Source organism: Montipora foliosa, chromosome 13, assembly GCF_036669935.1.
Source record: "Montipora foliosa isolate CH-2021 chromosome 13, ASM3666993v2, whole genome shotgun sequence".
In the NCBI taxonomy this organism is placed as follows: Eukaryota; Metazoa; Cnidaria; class Anthozoa; order Scleractinia; family Acroporidae; genus Montipora; species Montipora foliosa.
The window spans coordinates 34978421-34993420 of NC_090881.1; the positions used below are offsets into that span (position 1 = coordinate 34978421).

Below are 15000 nucleotides of genomic sequence, written 5' to 3' on the forward strand. Positions count from 1 at the left end.
TTTTGTTTCGTTCACAGGTCAACACCATTACACCTTCTTAGAAAGGAAAGGAAAGGAACTTTATTTATGTCTCTAGTATATTTAGCACTGGAGCACTAATTGGGGACACTGTAAAGTGAAATTAACAATTAACAGAACAAGTCAAATGTTGGATTTTGAGGAGAGGGGAAACCAGATTCCATCGCTTTCCATCTGCGTTTAGTTCGAATGTACGAATGTACTGTGGGAGCCAAAGATGCTGCTTGGTGGGTTTACTGTCACGCATCAATTGATTTCGTCATCTGTGGTTGGCGTTGGAAGTTTGATTGATGGAAGCCAAAACACAGTTTAGCTGTTGCCACTTGAAGATGAATTCCACAGAATTATGAAAATTGCAGTACGATTAATTTAATGTGCCACTTTGACAGACACAAAATTATCATTTTTCCTTATAGTGGAGGACTTTTCAATATAAAAGGACTGCATAACAAGTTTTTTTCTTTATGCAAACAACAAATTGTTTGGTAAGATTCTGTAATCCTTTATTACACAATTAACCTTCCGCAGTTTGACGCCACCTTGGCTGGGGGGCAAACACGGCTAAAATTGCAGTACAGTGGAACCTCGATTTAACGAACCTCTACTTAAAGAAGTCCTCAATATAACAAACGATATTCTATGTCCCGGCCAAAGTTACAGTAAAAGGTATGGAATAGAACCTCGATATAACGAACCCTGATATAACAAATTCTTCGATATAACAAACATAATGCGGAAGCCCAAACATAAAATCTACCTAGATATAATGAATTACAATGTCAACACGCGACAGAAGATCAAAACTCAGTGTCATTTCTTGGTTTACTTAAAAGTAGGTGGTGGTCAACTAGAAAACCTTTGCTACTTTGACCACCACACATTTTATAACCTGTACTGTAATTATTTTATCTTCAAGTTGTAACCATGTGTTGTGACTATACTTTTCTTTCTATGTTAATAATGTTATGTAAATAGTGTGAAATAAACGAACCATGAACCATGAACCAACAAATCCTTTAATCCTTATGGTAAAGAGACAGAAATCTTTCAGTCAACGGCTTATTATATGTCATAGACATTAACACTATAAAAATTTCGACATCAATTAACTTCCGCTCTATCTTCTTTAATTTGTCTCTTATTAGTTCTATTAACTTCTTCATTTTCGAAGGCTTCTTGTGATACATTGAATACGTAGCCGGAATTTCTATTCCAATGCCCTTGTTTCTCCTTTTGCCAGTCACTTCCACTGAGATTTGTCCTCTGTGTTTTAAAAACAAGTGAAATACATTTGTACACGTGATAGTGTCAATGGCACATGACCCATGATCTGCAAAGTTCCTCCTTGATCTTGAACCCGTTTAACGGCAACAGCATGGGTGTCGTGTGGGTTATCAATCATTAACTATGACCTCGATATAACGAACATTTTGGTTGTTTCCCCTCAAGTTCGTTACATCGAGGTTTTTGACATAACAAACCCTCGATTTAACGAACAAATTTGGCTGGTCCCCAGCGTCACTTCGTTAAATCGAGGTTCCACTGTACATGTAAATGTATGGGATTTTGGCCGACTTTGAACCACTGTAGCACTGCTAAAATGAGATGGATAATTTTCCAACTTTTCCCACTACTTTATCGATATCATTCATTCAACAGAAAATAAGGCCATTAAGGAAAGTACAATGTGTGTAAATCGAATTAAAAATCTTCTAATGTGGCTTCCAATTTCACGGCAATTTGCAATGATGATTTTACAAGGGTTTGTATGAAATCTTGAAAATTTGTTTATGGTCATTGTAGCCTGAATCTGTTCTTTACATTTCATGAAAATAATCTCAGTATAAATGTCTTTTAAAACGACTCGCTGTGGAATCACCTCTTTGTAGCTGCACTACGGCGGTTTCAAGTTGGCCAAAATCCCATACATTTACTCTAATTTTAGCCATGTTTGCCCATCAGCCAAGATGACATCATTAACAGTGGCTTTTAAAGGTCAATCGCTACAATCAATAACAGATGACTTTGTATTTATCTTGTTTCAAGACTCTTTTTCAAGTTATAGTTGTTTATGAAAGAACAGCTTTTTACCTAGGGCACTACATCATAAATAAGCACCCATTTGAGATAGTTTTAGATGATAAATTTTCTTATCACCATTTTACAAATTTGTAATTCCATTGTACATTTCCTTTAATAAGATGGTCAAATAAAGGTGTTATTATCATTATTGGCTGCTACTCAGTCCCTATACCTATGTACACTGCCAGTCTTTATAGTTAAAGGACAAAATGAGTAAGTCGACATAAAAAATAAAGAAAACGGAATCAACTAGTGATTCTACGGAACTCACCTTTGCTTTGAGGACATGATGTCCACATCGTCGAATCAGCAGGAGTTGTTATGCTCATGTTTTTGCACTAAAATACCACATTTCAAGCTGAAAATCGGGTAGTACTTGGTGTAAGACCTAAACTATTATGTCCCCAGTTACACCCATACACTGAGACCTACAGCTGCTACGGGTACTACACTACAGCTACTACAGGTGTATGGATGTAACTGGGGACATAATAGTTAGGTCTTACACCAAGTACTACCCTAATAATCTTTCCTTTGTTTTGTTTACCTAATATAATCGACCGCTTACTTGATGGCAAAAAAACCGATCACGTAGTCTCTATATCAGCACGTGGCCATAAACGATTTTGTGTCAGTGTTTGACATTCCGCATCGCTGTCTAATGTTTGTTGTATATTATGACACTTTGAGAGCGTGAAGATATAAATCTGATTTCAACTCTAACTGCCAACAAGATAGCCAGATAGTTTCATCATCCAACCTTTCTCCGAGTGCCAGGCCAGTCGACGCATTGGGTCTCAGTCTTGAATAATTACTTGATCGTGAGTTTTGATTTTCCAACCGCTTCCTTTTTTGCGCTTTGAATCAAGTGCTGTGTTTGTTGGTCTACTGTTGAGAGACAGACCTTCAGGAATCAAGCTAAGCGTGCTTTTAATGCAGCTTCGAGAGAGAGCATGATTTAAAGAGTAAATATATAATTCAATGTCAGTTGAATCATATTGTCACGCGAATCGCGACATATTATACATATTGTGACAAGCTTTGATCGTTTTAAATATTTACCAACATCTCGATCTGTGCATTTGTTTAAATTTGTGTAAGACAAGCCACCTTAAAAGATCGTTTCGAAAGCATTCTGTTTTGATTCCGTGATAAGAACAACTTCTCTATTTCCACATAAACAAAAGTCACGCGATAAAAGGAACACGTGACTGCTTTTTTTTTTCAACAATGCCCACTTTTTGTCTCTGGATGTCTTCACGGTCTAAATTCTCACTACCGGCTTCTTTACTAATTCACTGAATCCCGCGCTCACATTCGCGCTAGAAACTTGCATTTGCTTACCTAGCACATTCCTGGCTCGTCGGAAGACACCACAATAGCTGCTGCACAATTTGATTGACATTTTTCATCACATTCGCATAGAAGTGTGTTGGTAACATACGAGATCAATGGACCTGAAAATCGTTTCCTCTCTTTGCCTCTTTTTAATATTTAATCTTTTGGACGTCTTTGGCAAGTGTATTCTGTAATTTGAAACTGCACACAAATATAGCTTCATTCAAACTTTTGCCGGCTTGATTTTGCGCACGGAACAGCTGTATTACGACGCCCAGCAAAAAGTCGAGTCACGTCTTGCGATGTATTAAACCTCTCACAAGTCTATCCATTCTGAGGATTCGGTCGGAAACAAACGTTTCCTTTGAATTGTTTAATAGTTCCCTGGTCTTAGTTTGTAAGAGCAGGCGTAAGGGCCGATTTACACGGTACGATTTTGTCGCATGCGACAACGGCTTACGACAGGCCCACGACATGATTTAGGGCCGATTTACACGATACAATTTTGTCGCATGCGACAAGCTCACGAAAGGCCTACGACATGAATTACGATTGTCGCAGCGTTTTAAAACATGTTTTAAAATGCTACGACATTTTTTCTGACGTACACAACAATCGTAAAACATGTCGTGGGCCTGTCGTAGGCCGTTGTCGCATGCGACAAAGTCGTACCGTGTAAATCGGCCCTTACGATTGTTGTGTACGTCTGCAAAAATGTTGTAGCATTTTAAAACATGTTTTAAAACGCTGCGACAGTCTCAAAGTCATGTCGTAAGCCTGTCGTGAGCTTGTCGCATGCGACAAAATCGTATCGTGTAAATCGGCCCTAAGAGTGAATGAAAAGAGCTTCGAGGTGTTGCGTCAGATGATCTGAAAACAAACAATGTAGTAAAAGTGACCTTGAATGACGGTTCGCCATGAAAGAGGACTTTTTGGCTCAAATTTAGTAAGTGAAGCATGGGTGATTTCTGCGCTAAATAATATAAGGAAGGGATTTAAAAGGGCCTTGTACTTTTATTAAACTTATTTTCTAAACAATCTAGAGGAGATTGCCGGACCAACCTGCGAAATGCAGAGGGGAATACGTGTTTGTATTTCTTTCGATTCAGTGATAAATTATTATGTAACTGTGGAATTCTAATTGTACATGCATATGCTACAGCACTCGAGAAAAGTCCCCTTTGACTTGTGGATGCTTTTCTCACGTAGCCTGTTGCTTCATAAGCCTTTTTGAAACATCTCTCACGCGGCCAAGCCGGCCACATTTTGCTCAAGAATTCCGTCCAGACCACAACACCTTGACCTCCCCCCACTTCTCTTTGCTTAGAGTGTGTGGGATCTTTAACGTTACACAGAATTTATGAACAAGGGTCGTGAGACGTTGGTAACTGTGGCGGAATACATATTCAATGTGTTTTAATTAAACCATCTTTTGTTTGATCGACAAGCTACGCGAAACTGTCATAAGTTACTACAACTTGAACAAAAGCCCCACATTTAGTTATGTTGTTGCTATTTTAAAAGAGCCTCAAGGTGTCTTTAGGAACTTTTCAGCACAGAGCTTAAGAATGTGCTGCGTTGCATATTTTTCATGACGTCAAAAAAGATACTTACGACATGGCAAGAGACTTTTAGGACAGAAAAAGCAGACAAAACAGTACGCGTGTTGTTCTAACAACTGAATAGCTATGAAAGGAAGCCAAATTACCGTATTAGTGATAAGCTTTGGAATCATCCATGGTAAGTTAATCCATCTGATTTCTATTCACAACGTTTTGACTCGGTTTTTTATGAAACCCCACAGGAAAGACACTCAATGTTTCCTACCAGACCGACTTGAGACGGGATATGGCGGGAAACGAATCACAAATACTCAATATGTTACCCGAGGTCATTCATATTGACTCAAAACAATTTAGACCAAGCAGACAAAGAGACAAATCTACCGGAACATGTCGAGTTTAAGTTCGATTCCAGCTTGTTTCATACTAGCGGCATCAATGCATAACGAAATTAAGAAACACCATAATCAGCTTTTCCTTTTGTCATAACGTTTTTGTTGTTCACACGAGAGGCACAAAGCATCGGTAAATAAGCTGTCTTATAACTCCGTCATGCCGCGAAATCGAGTAATTTGGTCATGTGATTATCTGGCTCCTTTTGGCGGGCGGTGGGCAACAATTTACTCTCGCTCCACTTTCAAGTTCGCGTGGCCAAAACATTGAAACCTTTGTCCTATGGTACTTTGAAACCCAACGTAAACGCCCGCTATTCGTAATGATGTCCGAGAGACTCCTTTTCGGATAGTATATTTTTTTGCCTTTCTCTTTAGCGTTTGTATCCCATTTAGTTTGAAAAACAAACGATTAAGAAGTACAAAGAACTTGTAGATAGCCTTATGTGAGGTGCCTTAAGAAAAAATAAGGAAATTTTTTAACTCAAAAAAACGTAGCTCTGAACCGAAGTTAAACGCTTCAAGGTCACGAGCTTCTGTGTACATCTATAACTCTTCTTGACTGAACTGGTCGAGTATAAACTTTCACTTAGGTTCAACCGTTCAACTCAAGTGTACTAAGGCTTGATCAACCTAATTATTACGTATATTTTTATTTGAAAGGAAGCATTTGTCCGATGTCCATGAAACTTACCAGAAAGTTTTGTTATTAATTTGCCTAAATATTTTGCATCAAATTTTGGTCACATGACCCTAAAACAACTTATGACGTTTGTATCCTTTACTCGAAAACGGGGAACATTTATACTTCAAAAATTTTGAAAACGTTTGGCATCAACACGCTCTGACGAAGGGCTAACGCTCGAAACGTCAGCTTTTAGAACCTCTGTACGGTGGCCAATTTACATTATCAACTCCGTTGATAAAACCAAATTTTTGTATACTACTTCCCCACCGACGCAGCACCACAGTTTCTTTAGAAACTACCCCTTTCATTCTTAGTACAACTGTGCCCACCGAATGCCGTGGCTTTTCGTATTTACCTTTAAAGATATTTGGATGTTTACCATGTCACGTGACCTTAGTTCCTCACTTGTTCATTGCTTTTAACATGTGGACATTATTAAAAAAGGCGGCATGACAAAGCCTTTAGAAGGGGTCATCGAATAATCAAGAAACAAGATTGATATAATGTTGCTAAATGTTCCCCATTTTTGAATGAAAAATATAACTGTTATAAGTCGATTTCGGGTCACGTGACAAGAATGTGGTACGGAACATTTTGGAAAAGTTATAACAATACCGATAACGAACTGCCTGCCACGGTTTCATTGGCCCTGGACAAATGTTCTCCCTTCAAATAAAAATATGCATAATAATTAGGCTGGTCAAGCCTTAATACACTTGAGAAGGCAACCGGGCATGGTATCACAGAGTACTGAAATTCTAGGCAACTAAGATTTCAAAGAGGTATTCAATTCACTGCAGCCGTTATAAAACAGAAACAAGAAATTCAGACTTTGACCAATTATAACGCTAGGAACACTAGGTAAACCATGTCAATCAGCATTTATTAGTATCGCGATAAGTAATGACTGAAAAGGGAATTCTTAAAAAGTTTTTTAGAATTCCTAGAGCGGATTGAAAGGGGGAGATCATTCCAAAAATAACGTCCAATAATAGTGGGAGAGAACTTTCTGATGTTTTTTCTGTAAAAGGGAATATATAATTGTCATAAAGAGACATTGCGAGTGGTATAGCTATGTTGTTCTGATAAAGTAGATATTACAAAATTGGAGGGTTTGTGATCACATAAAAGATCAAAGAAGTGTGTTGATAAACATACAAGGTCAATGGACTTCAAAATCGTTTCCTCTCTTTCGGTCTTTCTAATATTTGATCTTTTGGCCGTCTTTGGTAAGCGTATTCTATAATTTGAAGCTGCACAGTAATGGAACTGTATTCAAACTTTGCGCAAGGAACAGCGGTATTACCACGCGCAAAAAAATCAGTCGGGTTACGTTTTGCCATGTATAAACCTCCCAAAAGTCTACCAGTCTGAAGATTCGATCGGAAACAAACGTTCCTTTGTTTAATAGTTATCTGGTCATAATTTGAATAAGTGAATGAAAGAAGCATTGACTGAGGTGTTTGCCATCGATTGCGTCAGATGCTCTAAAAGTAAACAATGTAGTAAAAGTGACCTTGAATGACCCTTGCGCCATCAAGGAGGGCTTTTGGCGCAAACTTAAAGTGAAGGATGGTTGATTTCTCAGTGCGCTGAAAACTATAAGGTCGGAAGGGATTTGAAAGGGTCTTTTACTTTAATAAAACTTATGTTTTGGACAATCTAGAGGAGATTACTGGACCAACCTGCGAAATGCAGAGGGGGAATACACGTTTGTTTTTCTTTCGATTCAGTCAGGATAAATTATGATATGAAGACTGTGGAATCATAGCTCTACGTACATATGCTACAACACTCTGGAAAAGTCCCCTTAGAAAAATGGCTGTTTTTGCTATCATGGTCTCATACACCTTAAGCCTTTTTGGGACATCATTGGCAAGGCGGCCACAGGGGAACTTCTTTTTGCGAAGAATTGGGAACTTCTCTTTGCGAAGAGTGTGTGGGATCTTTAATGTGACACAGAATTTATGAACAAGGGTAACCTGCGATCATGACCTCCCTGCCTACTTATCATCTTGGTACGCGGCCTGATCGCTGGTTAGAACAAGGGTTGAGAGACTGCAACTAAGGCAGAATATAGAGCCTATGTGTTTTGAACCATCTTGTGTTTGATCGACAAGCAAACCAACGATCATTTTCTGTATGTGATCCTATGCAAGGACAAAAGAAGATTTTATTCACAGACGAAAGAGAGGAAAATAGAAACGTAATAGTGTATATGGTCTATACAAAAAATACTTGCATATTTTGTTATCCGCCGTTTGAAATTAGTACAAATACTGAATTACTTTGCTTGAAAAGCAAGGCCTTACGATCTTGATGATGGAAACGGTAATTCTAGAGTAGTTTCTCTCCAGCGCAAGGGTCGTTTAAGCGGAGCTCGTTTCCACGTTATTGTTTTTTTTTGCTTAGCAAGCATATTTCGCATGCCATGCATTTTATGACAGGCGTACGTATTTATTTGAACACAGACTTAAGGAGCATGGCAGTGCATTTTATCTGTTAGTATATTTTACATAAACGTCATTAGGCGAGGTTTTGCCGAGCCGCTTTCGGGATAATTTCACATGGTACAAGCTAACATTTGCGGCTTTCAAAGTCAGATAACTGAGGGAATTCCTTTCTTATCATAGTTAATGCATGGAGATGGTTATGAAATTCGAGTAGTGTTTTTGTTTCATGCTTTTGTTCGTATTTTTGGCCTTGACGGTACGCAAAACACAGTGCCCTTTTTCGCGAAGATAACCAATCAAATCTTTCCATTAAATTATTCGGGACGAATTTGCGAACCCGAGCGAAGCGAAAACAAAAGATTGTGCACTGTCACAGTCAATTCAACATCGATTGCGACAACATCGTTCTCGCTTTTGAAGGTTTTAAGGTTTTATAAGCAGTCACTCGATTTATAGGCCTAAGCACTCTTTTTAATGTTCGGTTAACTACACTTTTTACGAGTTTGTGTGAAGAACATAGCACTCGTTTACTGTTTAAGCCTAAGTGCTCGTTTCAGTGATTAGGCCTAACCAATCTTTTCTAATTTTAGCCGTCATTTTACGGTTCGGTTGAATACACTTGTTTACGCTCCGACAGGTTTCAATGAAGTGTTTAGGCCTACCAAGCGCTTCTAAGCTCTCATTTCAGTGATTAGGCCTAAGAACTCTTTTAACACTGTAGCTTTTATCTTAGGATTCTGTGAACTACACTTTTCACGAGATCGTGTGAAGAATATAGCATTCGTTTCCTGTTTAAGCCTATGAGCGCGTAAAGTAAAAAGCACTCGTTTCCCCGCCCGCCCCCCCCCCCCCCCCCCTCCGGGCTCGTTTCCTGTTTAATATAAGCCTAAGCGCTCGTTCCATTGATTAGGCATAACCACTATTTTTTTTTAATTTAAATTTAATTTTACCGTTTTGTTCAATTTCAAAATTTACGCATCGTAGTTATTTTTATTCAGTCTTGCACTGCTGCACATGTATATACTTCGTTCTATAAGCCAGTCACGCGACACAAGCTCGCTGAGAAACAAGCACGTTACACAATCATGAATATGCCTCGTTCTTTACGGCACGAAATGTAAACAAACGCACTGAGAAATAGACATGCTACACATGAATGTACCTCGTTCTTTACACCTTTTGCTGTTCATTTTGAGAAAATACGCAATAATTTGCACTAAAAATCAGACAATAATGCGAAAATACGTTCATTTGCGCCAATCGACATTCAATTGCGCGAAATGCACCCTCCACAAGGATATCCGCATAACAATATCTTTCTTTTAGCAGTGGAAACCCTAGACTTGCCACAAGTCGACCTCACGATAATCCCAGGAGAAAATGTTTCGGCGAGCGAATCGTGATTTTCCGTACGCGAAGTGGATGAGCGAGCGACGACGCTTCACTGCTTGTGGCAAATTTTGATTGACAACTCTATCCCCTGGGGTCCACGAGGACTACTCTGATTGGCCTAGCTCAGCGACCCGTTTTTGGGTCGCTAAATTGGCGCCAATCAAGTATGAAAAGTCCTTCGTTCCGTGCGTATCCAGACGATGGACTTTTCGAAAGTCTAGGGTCTAAAGTGCGTGACGGATTGGAGAGTTCGCGTGAGAGAAGGAAGCGTACACATACTGTCGAAAATTCGCACAGCAGTGTTCGAAAGTGTGTTGGTAACATACAAGATCAATGGACTTCAAAATCGTTTCGTTTCTTTCGGTCCTTTCAACATTTGAGGTTTTGGTCGTCTCCGGTAAGTGTATTCTGTAAAATAGTACAGTAAACACCCGAAAAAATTCAGCCTGGTAAATAAAACACGTTCTTAATACAAAGGGAGATGGTATTAGGGTAAGGAAACAATACAGTACAGTAAGTTATATCAAAGTACTATGGTGTTCATTTACAAACTATAAAATCTATTACAAAACAGCATTGTATGTTAATTGTAAAACCTCTAGTAATATATCATTTGAAGTATTTCGGAAACCAGTTTTAAGAACATCTTAAGAACACTATCAGGCTGATTTCTCACTAAGCACCCCTCAAATAAGAACACGATCCGCCTTTAATAAACCTGAAAAAAGTGTTCTTATATGCCGGTGTTTACTGTACTTTATTCAAACTTATGCTAGTCGATTTTGCGCAAGCTGTATCAGGACGCGCAACAGAAAGTCGGGTTACGTTTTGCGATGGATTAAACCGCTCAAAAGTCTATCCCTTCTGAGGATTCGGTCGGAAACGAACGTTTCTTTTGTTAATAGTTTAATACAGTAAAAACCCGCGTATAAGCCTTAATCTCGGAAATCGAACACCGAATTTTGAGTGAGTTCGATTTCTGAACCAATCGAACTCAATGGAGCAAATCGAACCCAATGGAACTCAATCCAGTTCAATTCAATTCAACTTTATTTCCTCTTGACGAGGTGTCTTAATTTAGTTACGAACGTTTATAGTTGCCGATGATGTTTCCATTGTATTAAATAAAAGTGCTTAAGCATGGTGGCCAAATAAACCATTCATTTTCCTTGCTGGCCCCCCATATTACCTATTGGTGTTACATTTGATACAGGCGAGGAAACAGAAAGAGCGTGGAAACATAGAACATGGTTAAAAATGATTATTGTAGTTAAGTAAAATATAGTAGAGGTACGGCGGACACATTCTAGGAAGGAAGAGAGTTTTGTATACACCCTTTTAATAAGTCTAATATATGCCGTTTTCCGCTAATGACGTCGAACTCATGCTTTCAAATTGTATTCAGAAATGTACAAAGGCCGAAAACTTTTCCGATTTCTTTTCTTGTTTTAAGCCTTTGTACATTTTCTGAATGAAATTTGAAAGCACGAGTTCGACGTCATTAGCGGAAAACAGCATATATAAGACTTATTAAAATGGTGTATACAGAGCGAGAGATAATGTTTAATTTCAAGAGACCAGTTATTTTGAGTATTGCTTAGAGAGTAAGGCCCGGTTCAGACGCCGATCTTCTCATGAGCCGAACCTAATTCCTTGAATTAAGTACATGAAAAGACGTCGTAAAATTTGTACTTGTTAACGATTAGCAATTGAGTGCAACACAGCCTTGTTAATTATTTATTCTGTGTGAAAATGATTCACCGTAAAAATACACAATGACCGATAAATGTTCTTTCCAGAACGAAAGCGTTAAAATCTAAATATGCCCGGTCTGTCAAGAACGAGACGGATTCAAGAACAGACGCAAGCTTTTGCGTAAAGGAATTCTTGCTGCTATTTCGTTCAACCAACACGAGTAAAATTTGGATTCTCCGCACCGGATCCAAAAACATTTATTTCCATTGACGTGCCTCTTTGAGCGACACCTTCAAGTATATCGTACGGATCATTGGTTAATAAGCCGCTAGTTTGAATTATGAATGAAAAAGCTTTCACAAAAATTTTAACAAGGGGTGGACAACACATCATGCTCCCAGCCACAAATGAACAATACATTATTGAATAGACATCGGTTCTACTCCAGTAAACTTTATAGTAAATAAAGGAGTTGAGGATTTTGATAAAAGGTGATTCACAGATACTATTTTAGTGGCGTGATCTCTTTGTTCGTAATCGACTTCATTTTGGCTCGCGACCGAATGAAATCTTAATGGCAACTAAGTTAGTCGCCTTGGTGTGTAACAAGGATGTTAACGAAGCAGAAACCTGGAACACGGAATATTTCATTCATTCGTCATTCATCCGGTCTGATTTTTGAAGTTATCCACTTCGAGTCTGAAAAGCAGTAGAATCGATAAAACGACTGAAGACAACACAATGTTTCTGGCATAAACTTGTTTGGACTTTTAACCTGATAAGAACTTACCTTTGCAAGAAGTCGGGCAATCTTGTCCATGTGCCGTTCTTCCACGTTCATTTAGTAAATCTTGCCTATGGACTTCGAAGCTCTTTCGGAACTGGCGTTTCACGTAATCTCTAATATGTTTAGGAACTTTTTTCTTCTCCTTGGAAGGTTGAGTAGGCTGCGTATGCGAGGTACTTCTCTTTGAAATGTGCAATGATGGCATGCTCTGTAAGAACGCAAAAAATATATATATTTCTTGAAAGTCATTCTGTCCTATTACAAACGTCAAAAAGTTGAGTCCTCTCTCGAGTGTAAAGTAGCATCAGCGAAGATGATATGTGTAGTTCGTGTTTTTCTAACACAAAGTACACTTGCCTTAAAGTGCTACTAAGACGAAATTTGCATCTTCCCTATCTAAGCCATTTTGGCCCATAAACATGCAGTTTGTAGGAGAAGAAGAATGCTGTTTACCATTTTCAAATATCTCTTTTTGTTCTGGAGATATTCAAGTTTTTTTAATATGCAAATTAGCCAAGTGATGACGTCATAAACCCAACCAAATTTTGATCAAGTATGATGGAGAAAGATATCTCAGCCAGTTTGTATCAGAAATACTTGGTTCTTTGCAGTAAGATTCTAGTAGATGTGTTCCACAATACGAAAATACCATTTTTGTTACCATGGCAACATACTGGGTTCCAGACCTCCCTGATACTAAAGGCTTTGCAGGCCACCTTTGGCGTTCTGTTTTGATATTTGCAAATGGTGCCTCATCTGCATGATCCTGCCAGCATATAAAGATGTTAGGTCGAGTTTGTGGCCTTGGTAAATGTTTTTCTAGTCTGAGATCACCAAAATATTGAAATCAGGTTGGAGGGGACTGGAAAAGAGTGAGTTGCCATGGGAACCAATTTCTTTACAATCGGAGGTGTGTTGCCTTCAGAACTATTAGCTCACCAAGTTTCAATGGTCTTTGTTGCAAATTGACCGAGATAGCTCTATTTATATTCTTGATGTTCTATTGGGTTGGGTGAATGACGTCATCAGCCTTCTCATTTACATATTTTACACATTTTTCAAACTTAAATATCTCCGGAACCAATGCAGATAATTCCAAACGGTAAACAGCGTTTTTAATGTTTCATGGTACTCTATGTGATAAACCAAAAAATTCAAGGGATAAAAATTTGATCATAGTAGCACTTTAAATGTCAAATACCAATTTGCAATAAGTGATCAACGTTTGAAGATAATGAAGCAAGCAATGGATGGTCTGCATCTTTTTTCTTCTAATTACCGCTTTCTTCCACATGTCACGTAAAATAAACATCGATTTTGGGTGACGGATGTGTAGGTTAGCAGCATCCGCCATGTTTATTTACTACCCCTGAAAACTGCTGACCATTTTCACTGCTTTTACTGGAACTGTATTAGGAACGGCCGAAAAGAATGGCGTCTGAATCAACAGGCGTACTTTTGTTAATTTGGGTCGGTCCAAATTCGAATTGAGTTCGGCTCATGAAAAGATCGGCGTCTGAGTAATGTTTGATATGTTTAGAACAGGTGTGTACATTCAAATATTTGAGGTATTGTGGGATAGACTTCCAAAGATCGATAACTTTAAGTGAAATCATCTGCTTGCCAGTGTTCGGCCTAACATGTGGCTAATATAAGTTTTGTTGGGTTGCATCTCTAGTATTGTAGCTATACACTTCGCTAGCAATTCATTAGATTGAGATCCATTAGTTCGACAACCGAACCTACTGGATTACACTAGTTACAAAATCATGAGTTCGAAAATCGAACCTTCTATTTTAGCTTTCAATTTACGGTTCAGTTCACCACATACGAGATCATGTGAAGAATAAAGCACTCGTTTACTGGTTAAGCCTTAGCACTCGTTTCAGTGATAATGCCTAAGCACTTTTATAAAATCTTAGCTTTTATTTTACGGTTCGGTTAAGTACAAGGCACTGCGGCAGCAGTCATTCTCCTCATATCGAGATGGTAGAAATGAAAATATCAAGGAACAAAATTTGCATGAAAATTTTCATGAAGAGGAAACCTCTCAGAAACAAAAACAGAGAGCGTCAAATGCCAGGATGGAAGAAAGATATCAGCCCGTAACTCTACTGGCATCGCGTCTCAAACAATGAACGACGAACGGACCACAGTCATCGTTGGAGACTCCATAATAAAAAATGTTCAGGGAATAAAACTAGCGAAGGCTGTGGGACATCGTGTAGTCGTCAAGCCGTTCCCTGGAGCCACAATTCGCGATATGCGTTCGCATGTTGTTCCTACAATTGAAAAAGCTCCTGATCAAATTTGTGTACATATAGGGACCAACGATTTTAAATCATCCACACCGAACAATGTGGCAGATGCTATTATCGACTTGGCCACAGAGGTTGAAATAGTTATATCTGAATTAACTGCAAGGAATGATGATTACAGTGGCGCCGTCAAAGCGGTAAACAAACGTCTAAAACACTGTTACCACTAGAATAACTGGAAACTCATCAGCCATGCCAAAACCAGGTCTAAAGGACTTAATATAGGTGGACTGCATCTCAATAGGGAAGGTAACGAGCTATTGCAAATGAACTTT

General features: G+C 38.7%; 2 protein-coding genes across 5 annotated transcripts in view; one reads left to right on the top strand and one right to left on the bottom strand.

The window, feature by feature from the left end:
* The window catches only part of LOC137983250 (uncharacterized), a 43873-nt gene extending 40782 nt beyond the window's left edge, over positions 1-3091 (bottom strand). For 2 of the 3 annotated variants that reach the window (XM_068830444.1, XM_068830443.1), the window contains exon 1: positions 2372-2625. The gene's annotated coding sequence lies outside the window, so the exon portion shown is untranslated. Of the gene's footprint in view, positions 1-2371; positions 2626-2860 lie in introns of those variants that run through there. The other variant, XM_068830442.1, reaches the window with a different exon arrangement.
* A 1965-nt stretch (positions 3092-5056) lies between these two features.
* Positions 5057-15000, top strand: part of LOC137982687 (uncharacterized) — a 29036-nt gene continuing 19092 nt past the window's right edge. The window contains exon 1 of one of the 2 annotated variants that reach the window (XM_068829816.1): positions 5057-5178. In XM_068829816.1, the coding sequence (XP_068685917.1) occupies positions 5127-5178 (52 nt within the window). In that variant the 5' untranslated portion in view covers positions 5057-5126. Of the gene's footprint in view, positions 5179-10142; positions 10323-15000 lie in introns of those variants that run through there. The other variant, XM_068829815.1, reaches the window with a different exon arrangement.